At 40.7% G+C, this 15,391-nt stretch overlaps 2 protein-coding genes across 7 annotated transcripts in view; one reads left to right on the top strand and one right to left on the bottom strand.

Annotated features, from left to right (window-relative positions):
- cacna1db (calcium voltage-gated channel subunit alpha1 Db) overlaps positions 1 to 1,144 on the bottom strand; it is an 88,844-nt gene extending 87,700 nt beyond the window's left edge. For all 4 annotated transcript variants that reach the window (XM_087834088.1, XM_087834090.1, XM_087834087.1 and 1 more), the window contains exon 1: positions 1,056 to 1,144. In XM_087834088.1, coding sequence (XP_087690214.1) covers positions 1,056 to 1,089 — 34 coding nt within the window. In that variant the 5' untranslated portion in view covers positions 1,090 to 1,144. The remainder of the gene's footprint in view (positions 1 to 1,055) is intronic.
- Positions 1,145 to 1,925: 781 nt separating this feature from the next.
- dcp1a (decapping mRNA 1A) lies at positions 1,926 to 14,238 on the top strand. 3 transcript variants are annotated; one of them, XM_006785409.3, is made up of 9 exons: positions 1,926 to 2,105; positions 2,419 to 2,459; positions 3,383 to 3,510; positions 5,781 to 5,847; positions 7,747 to 7,885; positions 8,151 to 8,243; positions 11,397 to 11,996; positions 12,083 to 12,304; positions 12,841 to 14,238. In XM_006785409.3, exons 1-9 carry the CDS (start codon positions 1,926 to 1,928, stop codon positions 12,919 to 12,921), a joined length of 1,551 nt encoding a protein of 516 aa, XP_006785472.3. In that variant the 3' UTR covers positions 12,922 to 14,238. The 3 variants fall into 3 exon arrangements, with proteins under 3 accessions (XP_006785472.3, XP_006785473.1, XP_035761348.1); XM_006785410.3 differs by having other exon boundaries at positions 1,946 to 2,105; positions 11,400 to 11,996; XM_035905455.2 differs by having other exon boundaries at positions 1,980 to 2,101.
- Positions 14,239 to 15,391: the final 1,153 nt, after the last annotated feature.

Here is a 15,391-nt window from a genome sequence, read left to right as displayed (position 1 = left end):
TCAGCAGCAGCCACGACTCAGAGGATATAATCACACGGATTAATCAGACATCCAGAGAATAAACCAAACGAGCGCTCTCGCCCCCTCTCCCTCTCTCTCTGCCGCGCTCCAACTCTCCTCCTGCGCTTCCACACGCACGTTTTGGGTTTTGTTTTTTTACCTTCAGACTGTTCATCTGCTTCTTGCATCCTCGAATCCACATCGAAAAGATCCGTTTTAAATCCAACTCATCGTTGGAAAAACCGTCCGAAGGTGTCGAAGGCGCGAAACCTGAACAGAGCCTTTAACCTGAATCATAAAATGTTTTCCGAGCGCAGACCCTGAGAGGAGCGCCAAACATTTTCGCCACATCCGGGTGCCTGCCTGCAGATTCACGGCGTATCCGAGAGGACGCGCTGGCAGGGGCAGTCAATCCAGTGCTGTCAATTATCCTCTCTGTGGCTGGGGACGGACTGACACAAGTTGGAGCAATCGCGTGGGCTCCACTGTGCTGAAATCACGCGCGCCCACCAACTGGAAATGCACCTGTTGCCGCCTATTGGGAAACTTGCAAAGAGCGAATAAGATCATCTCAACGTAAACATTAAAATGTTTTTAACTCTAGACGCCAGATGTTGCTTTAAAAAAACCCCTCTAAAAACAAATCAGCTGACTGGAGAATTAAGTCGTGCGATGACATCAGAGAGCAACGAAGACAGGGAGAAATGTATATCTATCTCACTATATATATTGTATGATCCTAAATTAAAAACTGCTGCAAGGCTGCAAATAAAGGTCGTTTAAAGTACAGCCGTGTACCTCGGACTGTCTCTGCTTTAAAACTATCCACGGGTTTCAAAACCTCCGAATCTGTTTATTCTTTAGGATTCGGTTAAGTGCTGTGATGAAGGTCATGAGACACGTGACTACGCAAAAGAAACCAGTCGGAACAGTGATAAATCTGCTAGAAACAAATGGTGACAACTATACTTTCCCTTAAGAGGGAAATTTCTGTATTTGAGGATGAATACAGATACCTATCCTATCCATATGAAGAGTTAAACGCTCGGACTTACCCCGCGGGGGTCTTGCCCTTATGATTAACGGCATTAGATCACCTGGCTCTTCTCGGGGGCCTCATTGCGCTTTTTTCTGTCCTCTCTCCGCGAAGATTTGAGAGGAAATGGGTTGTTAGAGCGGTGCTGGAAGGTTACCCGTGATTGGATTACCTGAGCCTGAGGGATAAAGTTTCACGGTGGCGCGTAATCCTCAGATTATAATCCTGCTCCACTGTTCCATAAACTGCAGGTGAGGGAGGCAGATGCAGCTCGGTCCGGACAGCAATCCTGCACAATCCCACTATGCACGCAATGGGTTTAAAGTATTATGTCCAAATAATTACAATAAGCACAAAGAGGTCACGCCAGGACACAGGGTCGTTTTAACTTTTCACTATCAGTCTGCCATTTCGAGCAAAGTTAGGATTTAACGTGACTATAGATGAGTGCGATTTCAAATAAAGAACATAAACTAAAGTAGACATAAAGTGTCACAGAGGTTCCGAATTAAAACACACAGCTATAAATATCGTTTTTCTTTAATGGGTTTTCCTCAAACAGGTTTTACTATTTGGAAATTATATCCTATCGTAAATATCTCATCATGCCACGATTATCATAAGTTATTATTATTATTATTATTATTATTATTATTATTATTATTATTATTATTATTAGCAGTAGTAGTAGTAGTAGTAGTATTTGATCGACTTTGAAGCTCAAAAGAGTCACCAGATTTTTTTTCCTACAAACATTTTGTATTTAAGCACTCTCTAGCTCTAGCTAAATGCGACTGACCAGAATTACAGTTCGAATTAATATGCGGAAAAATCAGTGCCTCGGAAACTTTTTTAAAGAGCCGTGGTTTCCGGGGACAGCGGAAGTTATATGTGTCTGCTGAATTCCGTCCGTGCGGGAGCAACAATCATATCCAAAATGGAGACCGTAAATGCTGGACATATGATGAGCTTAGCTGCTCTACAGAGGCAGGATCCATACATAAACAAATTGCTCGATGTTACCGGCCAGGTGGCTCTATATAACTTCAACTCCAAGGCGAATGAGTGGGTAAGTTTGTAAGTAACGTGACTTTGCGGAAAGCCGTCAAAGCTATTTGACTTAGCATGCTAGCTGTTCTGTATAAACACAAAAATACAAAGAAATTTTTTGATATTTGCGGAAGTGAACTTTATCCAGGTAATGCTTACACACGTTGTGTTTTGCCACCACTGTCATTTTGATAATTTTTTATTTATTTATTTTTTAAATATCAATAAGCGTAATCTTTTATGCGCTAGCTATAGTTGTGCTAACAGCGTCCTTTGCTATTATTCAGCATGTTTATCGTTTCTGACTCACACCTTCACTTTTTATTTTACAGGAGAAGACTGAAATCGAGGGCACCCTGTTTGTTTATGCAAGGTAAGCACGTGAGGCTTTTATAGTAATGTAACGCGTTGACCGCGAGGGCTTGTTTACTTGTTCTTGCGTTTCACGCGCTGTCATTTGACGTGTTCTACGCACGTGTGCAGGCCTCAGTAATTGTAAACAAACACGAATTAGATTGGGTGTGATTTTTATCCCCTCACAGAACGAAAATCACACCCTGTTTAAACAGGAAAATAATAAGTAAAAGTTTTAGTAATTAATTCCACTTGAAATGTAAAAACTTGTTTGATAAACAGCTTTAACACGCATCGTTGTTTTGAGGGCTGTTCATATATTCATTTGAAAATAACGAAATATTAGCAACCGATTTAATTGGTTATTGGTTAATATGAATATCTTTCACGAAATTGAGAATTATGTAATTCTCTGAAATTCTCATTTACAATATACGAGAATCCTCCAACCTACCGCCAAGCCTGAGGTCATGGTTCTCAGCTAGAAAAGGGTGGAGTGCTCCCTCCAGGTAAGGGATTATTTGCTGTTTGGATCTTGTACACAATTGAGGGGAGCGTGAAATTGACGGACTGATCGGGGCCACATCTGCAGCGATGCAGATGGTTTACAGATCAGCAGTGGTAAAGAAAGAGCAGAGTCCTAAAGGGAAACTTTCTATCTTACATCCCTACCTTCAGCCATTATCAGGAGCACTGGGTAGTGATCAAAGACAATGAGATCTGTGCCAGTTTAGGCGACCACATACCACATGGCCAGAGAGCAGCAGCCAGGGTTTGAAAAATGGGATGAAGAGGACAAACTGATCTGAAAATCAGTGAACTTTTTTTTTCTAAATGTGTTAATTCTTTGTCATAAAAAATCATTCATGGATGACTAAACTAATCGACACAGAGATATGTTATATCAGTGAGGTGATGTTTTATGTTTTTTGTCCCTGAAAGGTCTGCTTCCCCTCACCATGGCTTCACCATCATGAATCGACTGAGCACGGAGAACCTCGTAGAGCCAATCAATAAAGACCTGGAGTTTCAGCTACAGGATCCATTCTTGCTCTACAGAAATGGCAACTGTGAGTGTTTTGTAGTCCAGTTACACAGAAACTGCAGATGTCATGTGCAGGAGATTCATATTTCTGTGTATGCTTGGACTGAAATCAGATATGCTGCAGTACTTCACAGCTTCTCAAAGTTTGAGGGAACAAAAAAAGACCACCATCCCAGAATATCAGCCAATGTTTCTCAGTTACATAATATTTCTCTAGTACAATGTTTCTCCCATAATATAGTGCTGTATCACAAAAGGTAGTGTCGAAGAGAATTTACCATAGCTTTGAAAGGCTCCGCTTTAGACAAAAAGAGATGATAATTTGGGCAAGAAAAATCACAGATTAACTGAAAAAAGTAAATATCCAAACAGACAGTAAACTTTTGACCTTTATCTAAATGTTACCGTACTCTTAGTTTTTATTTCATGAACTTTAGAAAAAAATTAAAAATGTTGTATTCAAAGAATTTCTGCGTTTCTTTATCTATAGATTTTGTGTTAAGTTTGTTTGCTGTATTGGTTTTATTAAATTTTTCCTGCTCAAAAGCAATAATGCCAGAACACATTAGTACCTTTGAAAATGCTGGACAGACACTTTCCCAGTGTTCTCTGGAACAGCTCTTCTCCCTTTTGCTTGAAGTCCTTCTTGTATCTTGGAGAATCAAGGAGGAAGACCTTGTCATTCATGGCCTCAGACTGGTCTGTCAAACCACACAGTATTCAGCTTTGTGTGGCCACAGTTTTCATTCTGTATTGGGCCAACAAACAAAAAAACTTTGGGCTCTAAGGGGTGAATTAGGCTTCTATTATATAAATATTTTTATGCCCATTGCGGTTTTTCCTGATGGCTTATTCCAGTGAAATCGTTTAGCGTTATGAGGAGAGTTCAGCAGGGAGTAGGATCAGATGAAAAGGCTGGAAATAAATCCTCAAATCCTCAGAAAGTAACTGACAGTGCTCCCACCGAGGTAATCTATCAAAAGTCTGAACAGAAGTTTCATTAAGGCAATGAACAAGGAGTTGGATTGTTTTCCCATTTGTTTGCTAATGAGAAAAAATAACATGGCCAGGCTCAGCGTCAGAGTGGACTGCTCCCCTTTAGGACTCGGCTTGCCTATCAGCCTGCCTGGTATGGAAGACATGATGTAATGTTTTTGCTGATATCCAAGTCAGGAGCTTTTCCAGGTGCTTCACAGGAGTCCGAGTGCTGCTGTTTTCATTTTAATTCCTCAAAGTGTGTTAGGTTGCAGGCAGATAAAGTGGTTGAAGGTGTTCCTCAGGCTGTGAAGATGCTCGTCTGACAGCTGATGGTCACTGTAAGGCGGGTCAGAGCAAACGGTCTTTGATCATTTGTTCCACACGAAGGTTTCCACTGCCCATTTGATCTTTTCAGTAAGATAAGTTACGGTCTGAGGAGCCTTTGTTTGTTCTCTGCCTGAAGTCTGTTTTGCTGTTTGTGATTGCTCTCTAGGTAGAGTTCAGGTTTGTGAGAGAAAGTGAGAGCAGGATGTAAATGATGCTCCTGAGACTCCTCTCTCCAATTAAAAATAATGAAGGCTGATATTGCTGAAAGATGATTGTTTGAAGAGCATAGAGTCGAACACGGAGAGGATGGATTCTTCAGAGGGATGTTAATGCTGCTCAAAGTGTGTTTGAAATCTCTTCTGCAGGCTGATGCGTGCGCTCAAAGTTTCAGATGTCTGTTGCTGAGGTGTGTACTTGGATTTGTGCATACACCTGTTTACAACACTTTGTGTTCCCATTGGTAGCAGGGGATGCTCCAGGGAGGCAAGCACTTGGGTTGCTAGGTTACCTCAGGCTTTAGAGGGAACTTGAATACACCAGTGTTTCATCACATAGACACACACAAAGCATGATCAGCTTCATATAAAATTATTGTTTTTCATCAGAAACTGCAAATGTGCAGTTTGCTTGTTTTCCGTTTGGTGTCGGTGAATGCTGTGTTAGCTCTCCACAGATGAACTTCTCCTTTTTGTGTTTGATTGTTTTGTAACTTCACCGCTTTGGACTGTCAGATTCTCATTGATCCTAAGGTCCACTAATGTGCAGTCATGTACAGTGCTCATTTAGTGTTGTTTTGAGTGTTTTCTTGGATGGCTCAATTATGTTAAGTCACAAAGCTGACTAAATTAATAATTTTAAAAAGACTTAAAAATCATATAGTTACTTTAGCTGTATTTATGAAGGGTTGGGTTTGTTTTAAAGAGTTTTGTATAAACTGGTGTCTGCTGTCAGTGTTATTAAATGCATTATTTGTGTCTGTGTTTTTAACAGTGGGTATCTATAGTATTTGGTTCTATGACAAGAAGGATTGTCAACGCATCGCTCAGCTCATGGTCAAGTAAGTAGCCAGACATTTGATGGATGAAGTGGATGAAATTGGGCAAGGCTTTACGTTTGTCTGGTTTTTCCACTTATCAAGTTTGATTTGTACTTCCAAATTGAATTACCATGTGTACTTTCTAGAAATGTGGAGGTCTGTTATGTTCACTAAATGCAGGGTTAAAGAAACTCCGCATATAAGATGCCATAAAGTTGATGCAGTGTAAAGAGGTTTTAATACAGAATAATTCAAATTAAACAAAAATATAGGAGCCCCATGAAAAGCAAATCAGACCATGAACCAACCATGCAGCGGGATATAAGATTCAGGCTCCACCTTAAAAGTAAGACTGCCATCTCCATCTTGCAAGGTAAAAGGAGCAATCACGTCACTCCCAAGTTGACTACGGTGCAGTAAAGTGAAAAAACTTTGTTTTGCTCGGGAGCATTGTAGAGCATTTCATTCATCACTAGCAATATAATGTACGGCTTATTTAGCAGGTCACACATACGCAACAGTAGTATGTATCCATCCGTCCATCCATTTTCTTCCGCTTATCCGGGGCCGGGTCGCGGGGGCAGCAGCCCAAGCAGAGAAGCCCAGACCTCCCTCTCCCCAGCCACCTCCTCCAGCTTATCCGGGGGAACACCAAGGCGTTCCCAGGCCAGCCGAGAGATATAATCTCTCCAGCGTATCCTGGGTCTGCCTCTGGGCCTCCTCCCGGTGGGACATGCCCGGAAAATCTCGCCCAGGAGGCACCCAGGGGGCATGCTTGACAGATGCCCGAACCACCTCAACTGGCTCCTTTCGATGTGGAGGAGCAGCGGCTCTACTCTGAGCCCCTCCCGAATGGCCGAACTTCTCACTCTATTTCTAAGGGAGAGGCCAGCCACCCTTCAGAGGAAGCCCATTTCTGCCGCTTGTATCCGCGATCTCGTTCTTTCGGTCACTACCCACAGCTCGTGGCCATAGGTGAGGGTAGGGACGTAGATCGACCGGTAAATTGAGAGCTTCTCTTTTACACTCAGCTCTCTCTTCACCACAACAGACCGGTACAGCGTCCACATCACTGCAGCCGCTGCACTGATCCGTCTGTCGATCTCCCGCTCCCTTCTCCCATCACTTGTGAACAAGACCCCGAGATACTTAAACTCCTCCACTTGGAGCAGGTTCTCGTCCCGGAGTGGGCACTCCACCCTTTTCCCGGCTGAGGACCATGGCCTCAGATCTGGAGGTGCTGATTCTCATTTCCACCACTTCACACTCGGCTGCGAACCGTTCCAAGGCCAACAGTAGAAATGAAGTTTTAATGTTTTGCTATTGTTTACGCTTACTGCCACCATCTTGGATTGTAAAGTCAGGGTTGGTGGGGCTTTTCTGATTATTCTCAGTGAGAAATCCAACTTGAGGAGGCATTCCATCTCAGAACTTAGGATTTCTGCTTTCCCATTTGAAATACAATTCAGAATAAAAATGGTTCTGCTGGTGAGTCCCAGCTCCCAACTCAACTAATAGATCAAAACAAAGAGCCAGGCACTTTGCTTCTTCTGACTTTCAGCCAGTCAGGCATAGGGATGAATCAGGGTGCAAGCAGGTTAATGACAATTATCAAAATAAACCGTGATCATGGTGCAAATGAGCTGTGCAACGATTGGTCCACTTAGGAAATCTGTTGATTTGTGCCAGCATTGTGCTCTTGTGAAGCAAAGATGCCATTTGTAAAGGCCTGGATTGTCTAGTTCATATTTTGGTTTTCGTTGCATGGTTTGTATAATTTGAGTAATTTCACTTTAAAAAAACAAAGTAAGGTTGTTCAGTATATTAGCTCTGACCCCAACATCATCAGTACTTAATATCTGACAAAGCAAACAACAGTTATGTGTGCAGGTTATATGTCATGCTTTAACTCTGTGCCAGGATTGTGAAACATGAAGCAGACCATGCCCAGAAAAAGTCACCTGAGAGGGCAGAGCCGGGGAGAACCAATGGAGTCGCAGAACCCCGCAGCATCGATATCTTGGAGCTGCTCAGCAAAGCCAAGGAAGAATACCAGAGGGTGAGGTGGCAAACACAGTTAACGTAACATCTGACTTATGTTATCACACGAGTATGATCACCTGATGGATAACTATAGTGTTTGACAGGATTTGAGCCCTAATTTGTGGAAATTTTGACAACAAAAACAAAGTTGTGTGAATATCCATATAAGTTATTACAGTGGTAAATGGCCTGGGTCTTTTTCAGGTGTGGAGTTGTCAGTTTAAGATAGAGAGAACAGTTCAATATAATATAATGTTTTTATGTTTGTGCAATAATTGCAGTCCCAAGCAGGTGAAACAGATGTGTCCATTGAACAGACAGCAAAAGCAGCTGTCAGCACTACAGATCCCCACATCACACCGCAGCCTGAAAAGGTACAACACACACACAAAGCAATGATTTGAGCTCCAATTTTTGTTTATCTTTAAATGTTTAAAGCTTTGTCATTCTTGTCACTCCTACACATAGAAAGTGTGGAGGAGGACAGTTAGAAGGGGCAGGTTTTTATCCTTGTCACTCCATACATAGTTAGCATTTGGCAGCAGAGAATGCTGCAAGGAACATTGCAAACAGACACCCAGATACGTGCCTTCAATTTATGTCACAGCCATGAATGCTGCTTGTGTTTCCTGCAGGGTTTGCATGCGGGTAGGGATGCACCGATACCACTTTTTTGGAAACGAGTACGAGTACTTGCATTTCAGTACTCACCAATACCGAGTACTTAATAAAAACATGATTTAAATTTACAGGTAACAGCTTTAGTCCTATAATTTAACAAAAAACAAACAAACAAGGGACTAGTTTGGAATTAAGAACATTTATTTAAAATGAAAAGCATGTTGTATGCAACATATTACAGAATAAATAATTATAAAAAAAAACAAAATTTAATTAAATATCAAAAAAGCACCTCACAAAACTTGTGACATGGCGTAACTCGGCTCATAACCGTAGCACATCGCAGCAGTACGGGTCACGTGATAGAGCAGCGGTGTGTATTTGTAGCCTTGCTCCCAGAGAGAAGTAAAGCAAGTGTGTGAGTTCATCTCTGAATGTTTGTAAAGCATTCCCGCGTTAAGCTTAACAACCGATATATGGAGCGACTGCCTCTTCTCTCCCCCTCCCTCTCCTGCTGCTACTTCAATCATGAAACTGATCAATGATCAGCTGATCAGCTTTTCTGTCACGAGTCCGTCTCTCTTGTTTGTTTATTGCTCACTTTGCGCCAGAAAGAGGAAACCAGCGGCTGAACAACAGCAGCACATTTAAGCTTGATAAGCTGTTTTTAGAATTTATTTTCTTTCTACACCAGGATCGTTTTCTACGTAGCTGACGGCTGGTAACTGTGCAGGGGCGGATCTAGCAAAGTTTAGCCAGGGGGGCCGATAGGGCATTAATAGGGAAAAGGGGGCACAAAGACATACTTTTCTTTCTTATTCTCATTTAAAATATCTAGCTTTTAATAAATAATTATCTGAATCTTACACCCAAAGTTTTAATCTGATGTGAAATGTATAGAAGTCCATTACTGTATATATTAACTATTAAGTCTAATATACCCTAGTAAGCTATAGTACTTTTTCCTTTGGGAAGGTACCATCTGTGCAGTCTGCAATTCTGTTGAAGAAAGATGTTGAATCTATTTAATTATTCTTGGAAAATAATTTATTTCTGTGCATTTTTTTTCACACTGCATCAAATTAAAGTTGATTACATCAATTAAGCATCATGAGGTGGAGGGTGGGTGGTTCCCTATTTTTTATTTATTTTTTGCTGGGAGTTTTAGAACCCTATTAGTTAGGTTGCTTACTCTTTAAAATACCAGAATAGGGAGGATGGAGTAGGTTTAAGTTTATTAGATTGATCAGTATTGCTGAACTATGAAATATTTTGGGTGCAGTGTATTTTTTGCATACAGGTATAACAGAATAGCTTTAGTGTTTTTTGTTTTCTTTTGTTTTTAACTTGAGTATGAACTTATACAAAAAGCAGCAAGATATTAAAAAAACTGTTTTATTGATTAAAAAACACACTGTATCGGATTCATATCGGTATCGGCAGATATCCAAATTTATGGTATCGGACATAAAAAAGTGGTATTGTGCCATCTCTAGAATCAATCATATACCATTATTATATTGGATATATTATAGCCTGTGTTTCCTGATACATTTCTAAGATATTTATCACAAGCAGTGGAGCTGTGTCATCTCCATGTTTACCAGGTCTAAGGATTGTAATTTTTACAGAAAAGTCTTCTTTTCATCCCATTAGCCAGTTGTTTGTTTTTGCATTAAAATCCCAAAAGCCTCTGCTTACACTGTTTGCTGTTTGCAAAGCTCAATGATGACGACAGCTTAAACAGCTAAAATGGCACCAGAAGCAGCAGAGTGTAAGCTCCAGCTGATTAGCAACGGCATAAACAAAACTTGCAGCCAACTGTGTTGTCAAAATATGATAATCGTATAGCTTCCAACAAACTTTCATAATCTTACGTATTAAACAACCTGAATGATTAACCCTTTAAAGCCGGTCGGAGCGGGCACGCTCTGTTTTGCGTAACTATTTTTAAATCCCTGTAGCACTGCAACCACGTAAGCTAGCGCAATAATTTTTTTTGCATATGAAACCGGAGGAGTTGTACTTACATCTTATGCCATCAGCTTGTCCTCGGTCACAGTTTCCTTCCACATATAGCTTTGCAAAAACTGCATAAAAAGCGCTTGCAGCAACAAAAACATAATATTCCAGAAACACGCTTTGCTGATCCGATCAGCTGTTCCTAACACTTCCTATGTCCATCAGCGTGAACTATCGCATGTCCGCCATGACCTGGCCGAAACCGGAAGTGACATCATTTTCGCGGAAATGTAGTTTTTTTTACCATCAAGGCCTCATGAGCCTATACTGGTGTTTTTAAAAGTTATGTTTGACTTTATGACTTTCTGTGTCGTTTCTGGGATGCTTAGGACTCATATTGCACTGCTGGAAATAGTTTATTTTGATGCATATGCTGCTTTTTTGCAAATTTCCATTATAATATTTATTTTCGTTTTTCCTGCAGTGTATAAAAATTGGTGTATTTCAAAAATAAAACTATGAAGACACTCAAAATAAATTTCCTGTGGTGGGAAACTGTTTTGTGCAACTTTTTTGTATTTACAGTTTTGAGGGATAAGCCTCTTAAATTTCTCTAACTAGAAATAAATGTTAAAAAAACAAAAACGATTTTCAATTTTTGTTGTAGTTTATTGCACTTTTTTGCAATTTATGTAATTACTATGCACTTAATGCAGACATATTATTAAAATCTAGGCTGTAATGGTTGTATTGATGTTTAGCAACTTGAAATGCTCCCAAAAATGGCTCTACAACATGTAAAAACATAATATAAGCTCTGGCGGACTTGGTTCTATGGTAGGTCTTAAAGGGTTAATACATGATCAAAATAGTTTTTGATTTGTTTTCTGTTATTTGATTTTTTTGAGCTCCGCTGTATTTGAGATAATTGTTTCTTTACCCAGCAGAGCTCTCACCCCGTGGTAAAGCAGATCACAGTGGAGGAGCTCTTTGGTTCGTCTCTCCCTAAGGACCCCTCTCTACCAACCATGCCCACGCAGAGCAACCCTGTTTCCAGTGACCCCTCCGCTGCCTACGTCCACAAACAACCATATCCTGCTCCACCTCCACAAAGCACTCTCCTCATTCACCAACATGCAGCCCAAGACCCTGGTTCCAACCAGAGGAATCAAGCCCCCGGTCTGCTCCCTGCTCCATATGCACTACACCCAAGTCCTGTATTCCAGTCAGTGATCCAAAGGTCAGACCCCCAGCCACACTCCTCGGTGTCCCCACTCATAGTGCCTTCAGCTGCTCCTCCTGGTACCGCAGGACCTCCAACTGCTCAAACATCCTATATGGGTCAGGACATCCTCGCCACGCTCAAACCGGCAGCACCTTCTGTAAATTCAGACCACCACAAACCCATCCTCGCACCTAACTTCCTGCCAAGCACATTGGTCCCACCCCACAGCTTCCGAGAGCCTATGGGAAAACCCCTTCTCCAACACGGAAAGGACGTGGATGTTTTCTCTCAGTCTCCAAATCTGATTAAACAAATATCTGTGAGTTCAGCTTTTTTTTTTTCTGGTAAATTTGAATCCAGTATGTTTGATCTTATTTCATTTTTTGCTTTTCTTTCCTCTTTCAGGCTGTCCCCATGAGTCCAAGTCTTGCTGTTCCAGGATCAGGGGTTTCTGTGCTGCTGTCCCCCAGTGCCTTCCAGCAGTCCCTCAATAAGACACCGGCAGCAGCGTCAATGGTCCCTCCTGCACCCACTGAGCCCACCTCGGCCTCTGGAGGAGCTAAAGAACCTGTAGCAGCCCCCTGCAGTAAAGCACAGCTACAGGAGACTCTGATACACCTTATTAAGGTAAACTAGAAGCGTGAAGCATATAAAAGAAACTGTCGGCACTTCATAGCATGAGAAAAGTTCAAGCTAGTACTAATTACCCTTGTATTATAACATTATGTATGACTTTAAATACCTTTTCCACACGTACAATGGAACTAAAAATGGACCTTGTCTAAAATTGTTTAGTGTGTAGACAGTGGCAGATCTGAGACGCCCACATTGACGCTCAGTCTTAGGTGTTCTTCCCAGAGCTAAATAACCAACAATGTGCTTCCTGTGTACATAAACATGTGTGTGCCCAATGTGAATGGTCTTGTAGAATTATATTAATATGGATTATATACCGCATATAGAAAATAAATTAGCTCTCTTTTTTTCTCATTTTCTCATGTGTGAAGCCGTTGTCCATGCATTCTCTCTAACAGCCAGCAGGGGGCGACCATTCTGGTTGCAGAAAGCTATATTAAATCATTGATGCTGTTTAACTGTTGCAAAATCCACACACTTAAGCAGTTTCTTTTTTTTTTCTTCTTCTTCCTGCCCTGATTTTCTAGAATGACCCAGACTTCCTTGGTGCCATTCATGATGCTTACCTGCAGAGCCTATCCAAGGACTTTGGCAACGTAAAACTATAGTCCTACTTCAGCCATCACCACTCTTTCAGTGCTCCGACCTCATCAGGATCAATAAAGAGACACACAATTAATGAAGAAGTTAAAAAAAGTGGAGCAAACAGGTTTTCAACACACTGTACACCAAAAAACCCTTCAAAACTAGTCTGTGTGCTAAAGGTTATTACAGCATGCACCGCACCGTCTAACCATCTGTTCCTGATGCTGAATACTCGTTTTGAATCTACCTATTGTCAAAATCTATGAAAAGCAGAACTACTGTGGGAAAGACTAATGAGATAAATTTCCCCAGTTAAATCTTGATGTTTGGGGTTTTTTTTCCTTTTGAACTTTCTGAATGTGGTCAAACTTTATGGCTGGATAAAGTTTAGCTGTTGGTGTTTTTGTTTGTTTTTTTGTTTTGTTTTCTCTGGAGGACAGAACCACAGTGGAGCTTTGGGAACCTCAAACCCGCTGACCCTCAGGCAGATAGTTTTGCAGCTGTACAAATCACAGGTGTTGCTTCTCTTACTCGTCACGTGTTTGGTGTTCTCACCACGAGCACACTTATACTGTGACTACTTGTGATGAGAAAGCCCTCTGTGCTGGAGACCTGAGCTATCCTGCTATGTGGCGTTTAAGCAGAACCAATCTTTCCCCCTGTTTTGTTGGGTCTTTTTTCCTTCTACGTTTTGAAGCTGAGGAAGATGCTGAGCAGCCATTCCAGGCGTTTTGTGTTTGGCAGGCGTTTGTTGAAGAAGTTTTAAGCTCTCATCCAGTGAATATGAATAACTTCTATCATTGTTTGGAGAAGAAGCACTTGCAGCCAAGAACTCAAACTAATCACCTATCCCTCTCAGCTGCTTTTATAATGTTACAGACGGTGATGTGTTTATGACTCAGAAACGAGCTCCTTTGCTACCTTTGGTTTTTCCACAAGTCTCCTTACCCTTGCTTTGTCTACGTCCTTCCCCTTCTTTGTTTTGTCATCTCTCCTCCACCAGCTGATCTTGCAATCGTGGATGTTCTCGGAGGGGAATGTGCAATAGACGACAGTCGCAAAGCCTTTAGGGATACCAGCATTTTGGGATATCTTAGTCTGCTACTACAGAGCCTTTTGGGGTCTGCAAGTGATTTATGTTTCGATTATTAAGAGAAAAGGGAAAAAACAAAGTAGCAAATTTCGATTTCTGTTTCTTTTTGATCCTTTTAGCAGTAAAATGCTTAAACAGGTAGAACCAATGTGCTTTCATAGCGTCAAACAAGCTGAGTTGCTACATTTACCCAGAGTAACGCTGAAAACTCTAAACTACCTCTAGGCCCATCTCCCCCCCCCCCCCCCCCCCCCCCAAAAGTATGTTTTTCCAAGCTGCAGTCAATAAGTTGAAGATGAAATAAACTCGGGTGTTTTTTGCAGTAAAAGGCTACTGCAGCACGTACCCATAAACCCTGCAGACTGCAGTGGAAGCAGGAGTAAACGCATCCGTTTTCCTCATGTACACCACTGAGTGGCTGCTGTTTGTGAGCAAAGAAAAAGAATAAATGTACGTCATGAGATCTGGGATCTAAAAAATATATATATTGATGAATTTTTCTCACAAAAATTTCAGCATATTCAAACTTGTCTATTTATACAAAAAAGGAAGAAAAAAAGATGTAAATGCATGAAAATATTAGAGGGCTTTCTGACCAGTGGTACAGTGATGTTCAATAGTTGGGCCATTAATCCAGCTACTTAAACAACCAGTATACAAAGTCATTAATATCCAAACAGTGTATTTTTTTAATATTTGTGAGCAACAAGAAGAGCAGAGATTATTGCTTTGTATATATTTTTTTTATTTTATTTTGCGGCATGAATTCTTGCCTCGATTGTGACATCACAGCTTGGTATTTGATATTTGAAGTTGTCTTTCTCATGCTTCCAGTACTTTTTTTGTAAGTTTATTTTGTTTTTTTGTAATTTGGAAAAGTTTAAATTTCAAATGTGAAATAACGTCTGCATCCAGGGAGCAAATGGGATCGTTTGTTCATTTCATTACCATGTAAAAACTCATTTTTCATGTCAGAGTTTTGCCAACACATTTTCTTTGTTTTTCTCTGCATGTGTTGGTTAAATAAAGAATAATTGAAATGTTAGAGATTGTTTTTAATCCCGGTCACATATTTAAGATTTTAAGGTTATTTTACACGTCGGTCTAATTTATCTTATTGGCCCACCATGTGGTTTTGAGAGTTTTTGCAAATAACACAAATTTTTCTAAGATTGATGTTATTGTGCGTAATTTGAATATTTTGTGATATTAAAGATTTGAAAGTAATTGTTTGCTCTTGTTTTCTACTTGGAGGAGTCGATGTTTTGGTGAGCAGTGAGAAGCTTCAGAACTTAAAGAGGAGTGTGATTATTGGAATAGAAATTTGAGCCTCTTAACAAATTATTATCAATATTATTATGCATATTTCTAATTAAGCCCAAGTTTATAAAGACAATCAT

The sequence above is a fragment of the Neolamprologus brichardi genome, chromosome 20 (genome assembly GCF_056152115.1).
Source record: "Neolamprologus brichardi isolate AB-2024 chromosome 20, ASM5615211v1, whole genome shotgun sequence".
Lineage (NCBI taxonomy): Eukaryota > Metazoa > Chordata > Actinopteri > Cichliformes > Cichlidae > Neolamprologus > Neolamprologus brichardi.
This window is presented reverse-complemented; position numbering and strand designations above follow the sequence as displayed.

Excerpts from the sequence above, each read along its gene's own strand:
- dcp1a (XM_006785409.3), top strand. The coding sequence starts at position 1,926 with ATGTGTCTGCTGAATTCCGTCCGTGCGGGAGCAACAATCATATCCAAA. Across the intron at positions 11,997-12,082 it reads ATCTGATTAAACAAATATCT|GCTGTCCCCATGAGTCCAAG; the intron begins GTGAGTTCAGCT and ends TTCCTCTTTCAG. Across the intron at positions 12,305-12,840 it reads CTCTGATACACCTTATTAAG|AATGACCCAGACTTCCTTGG; the intron begins GTAAACTAGAAG and ends CTGATTTTCTAG.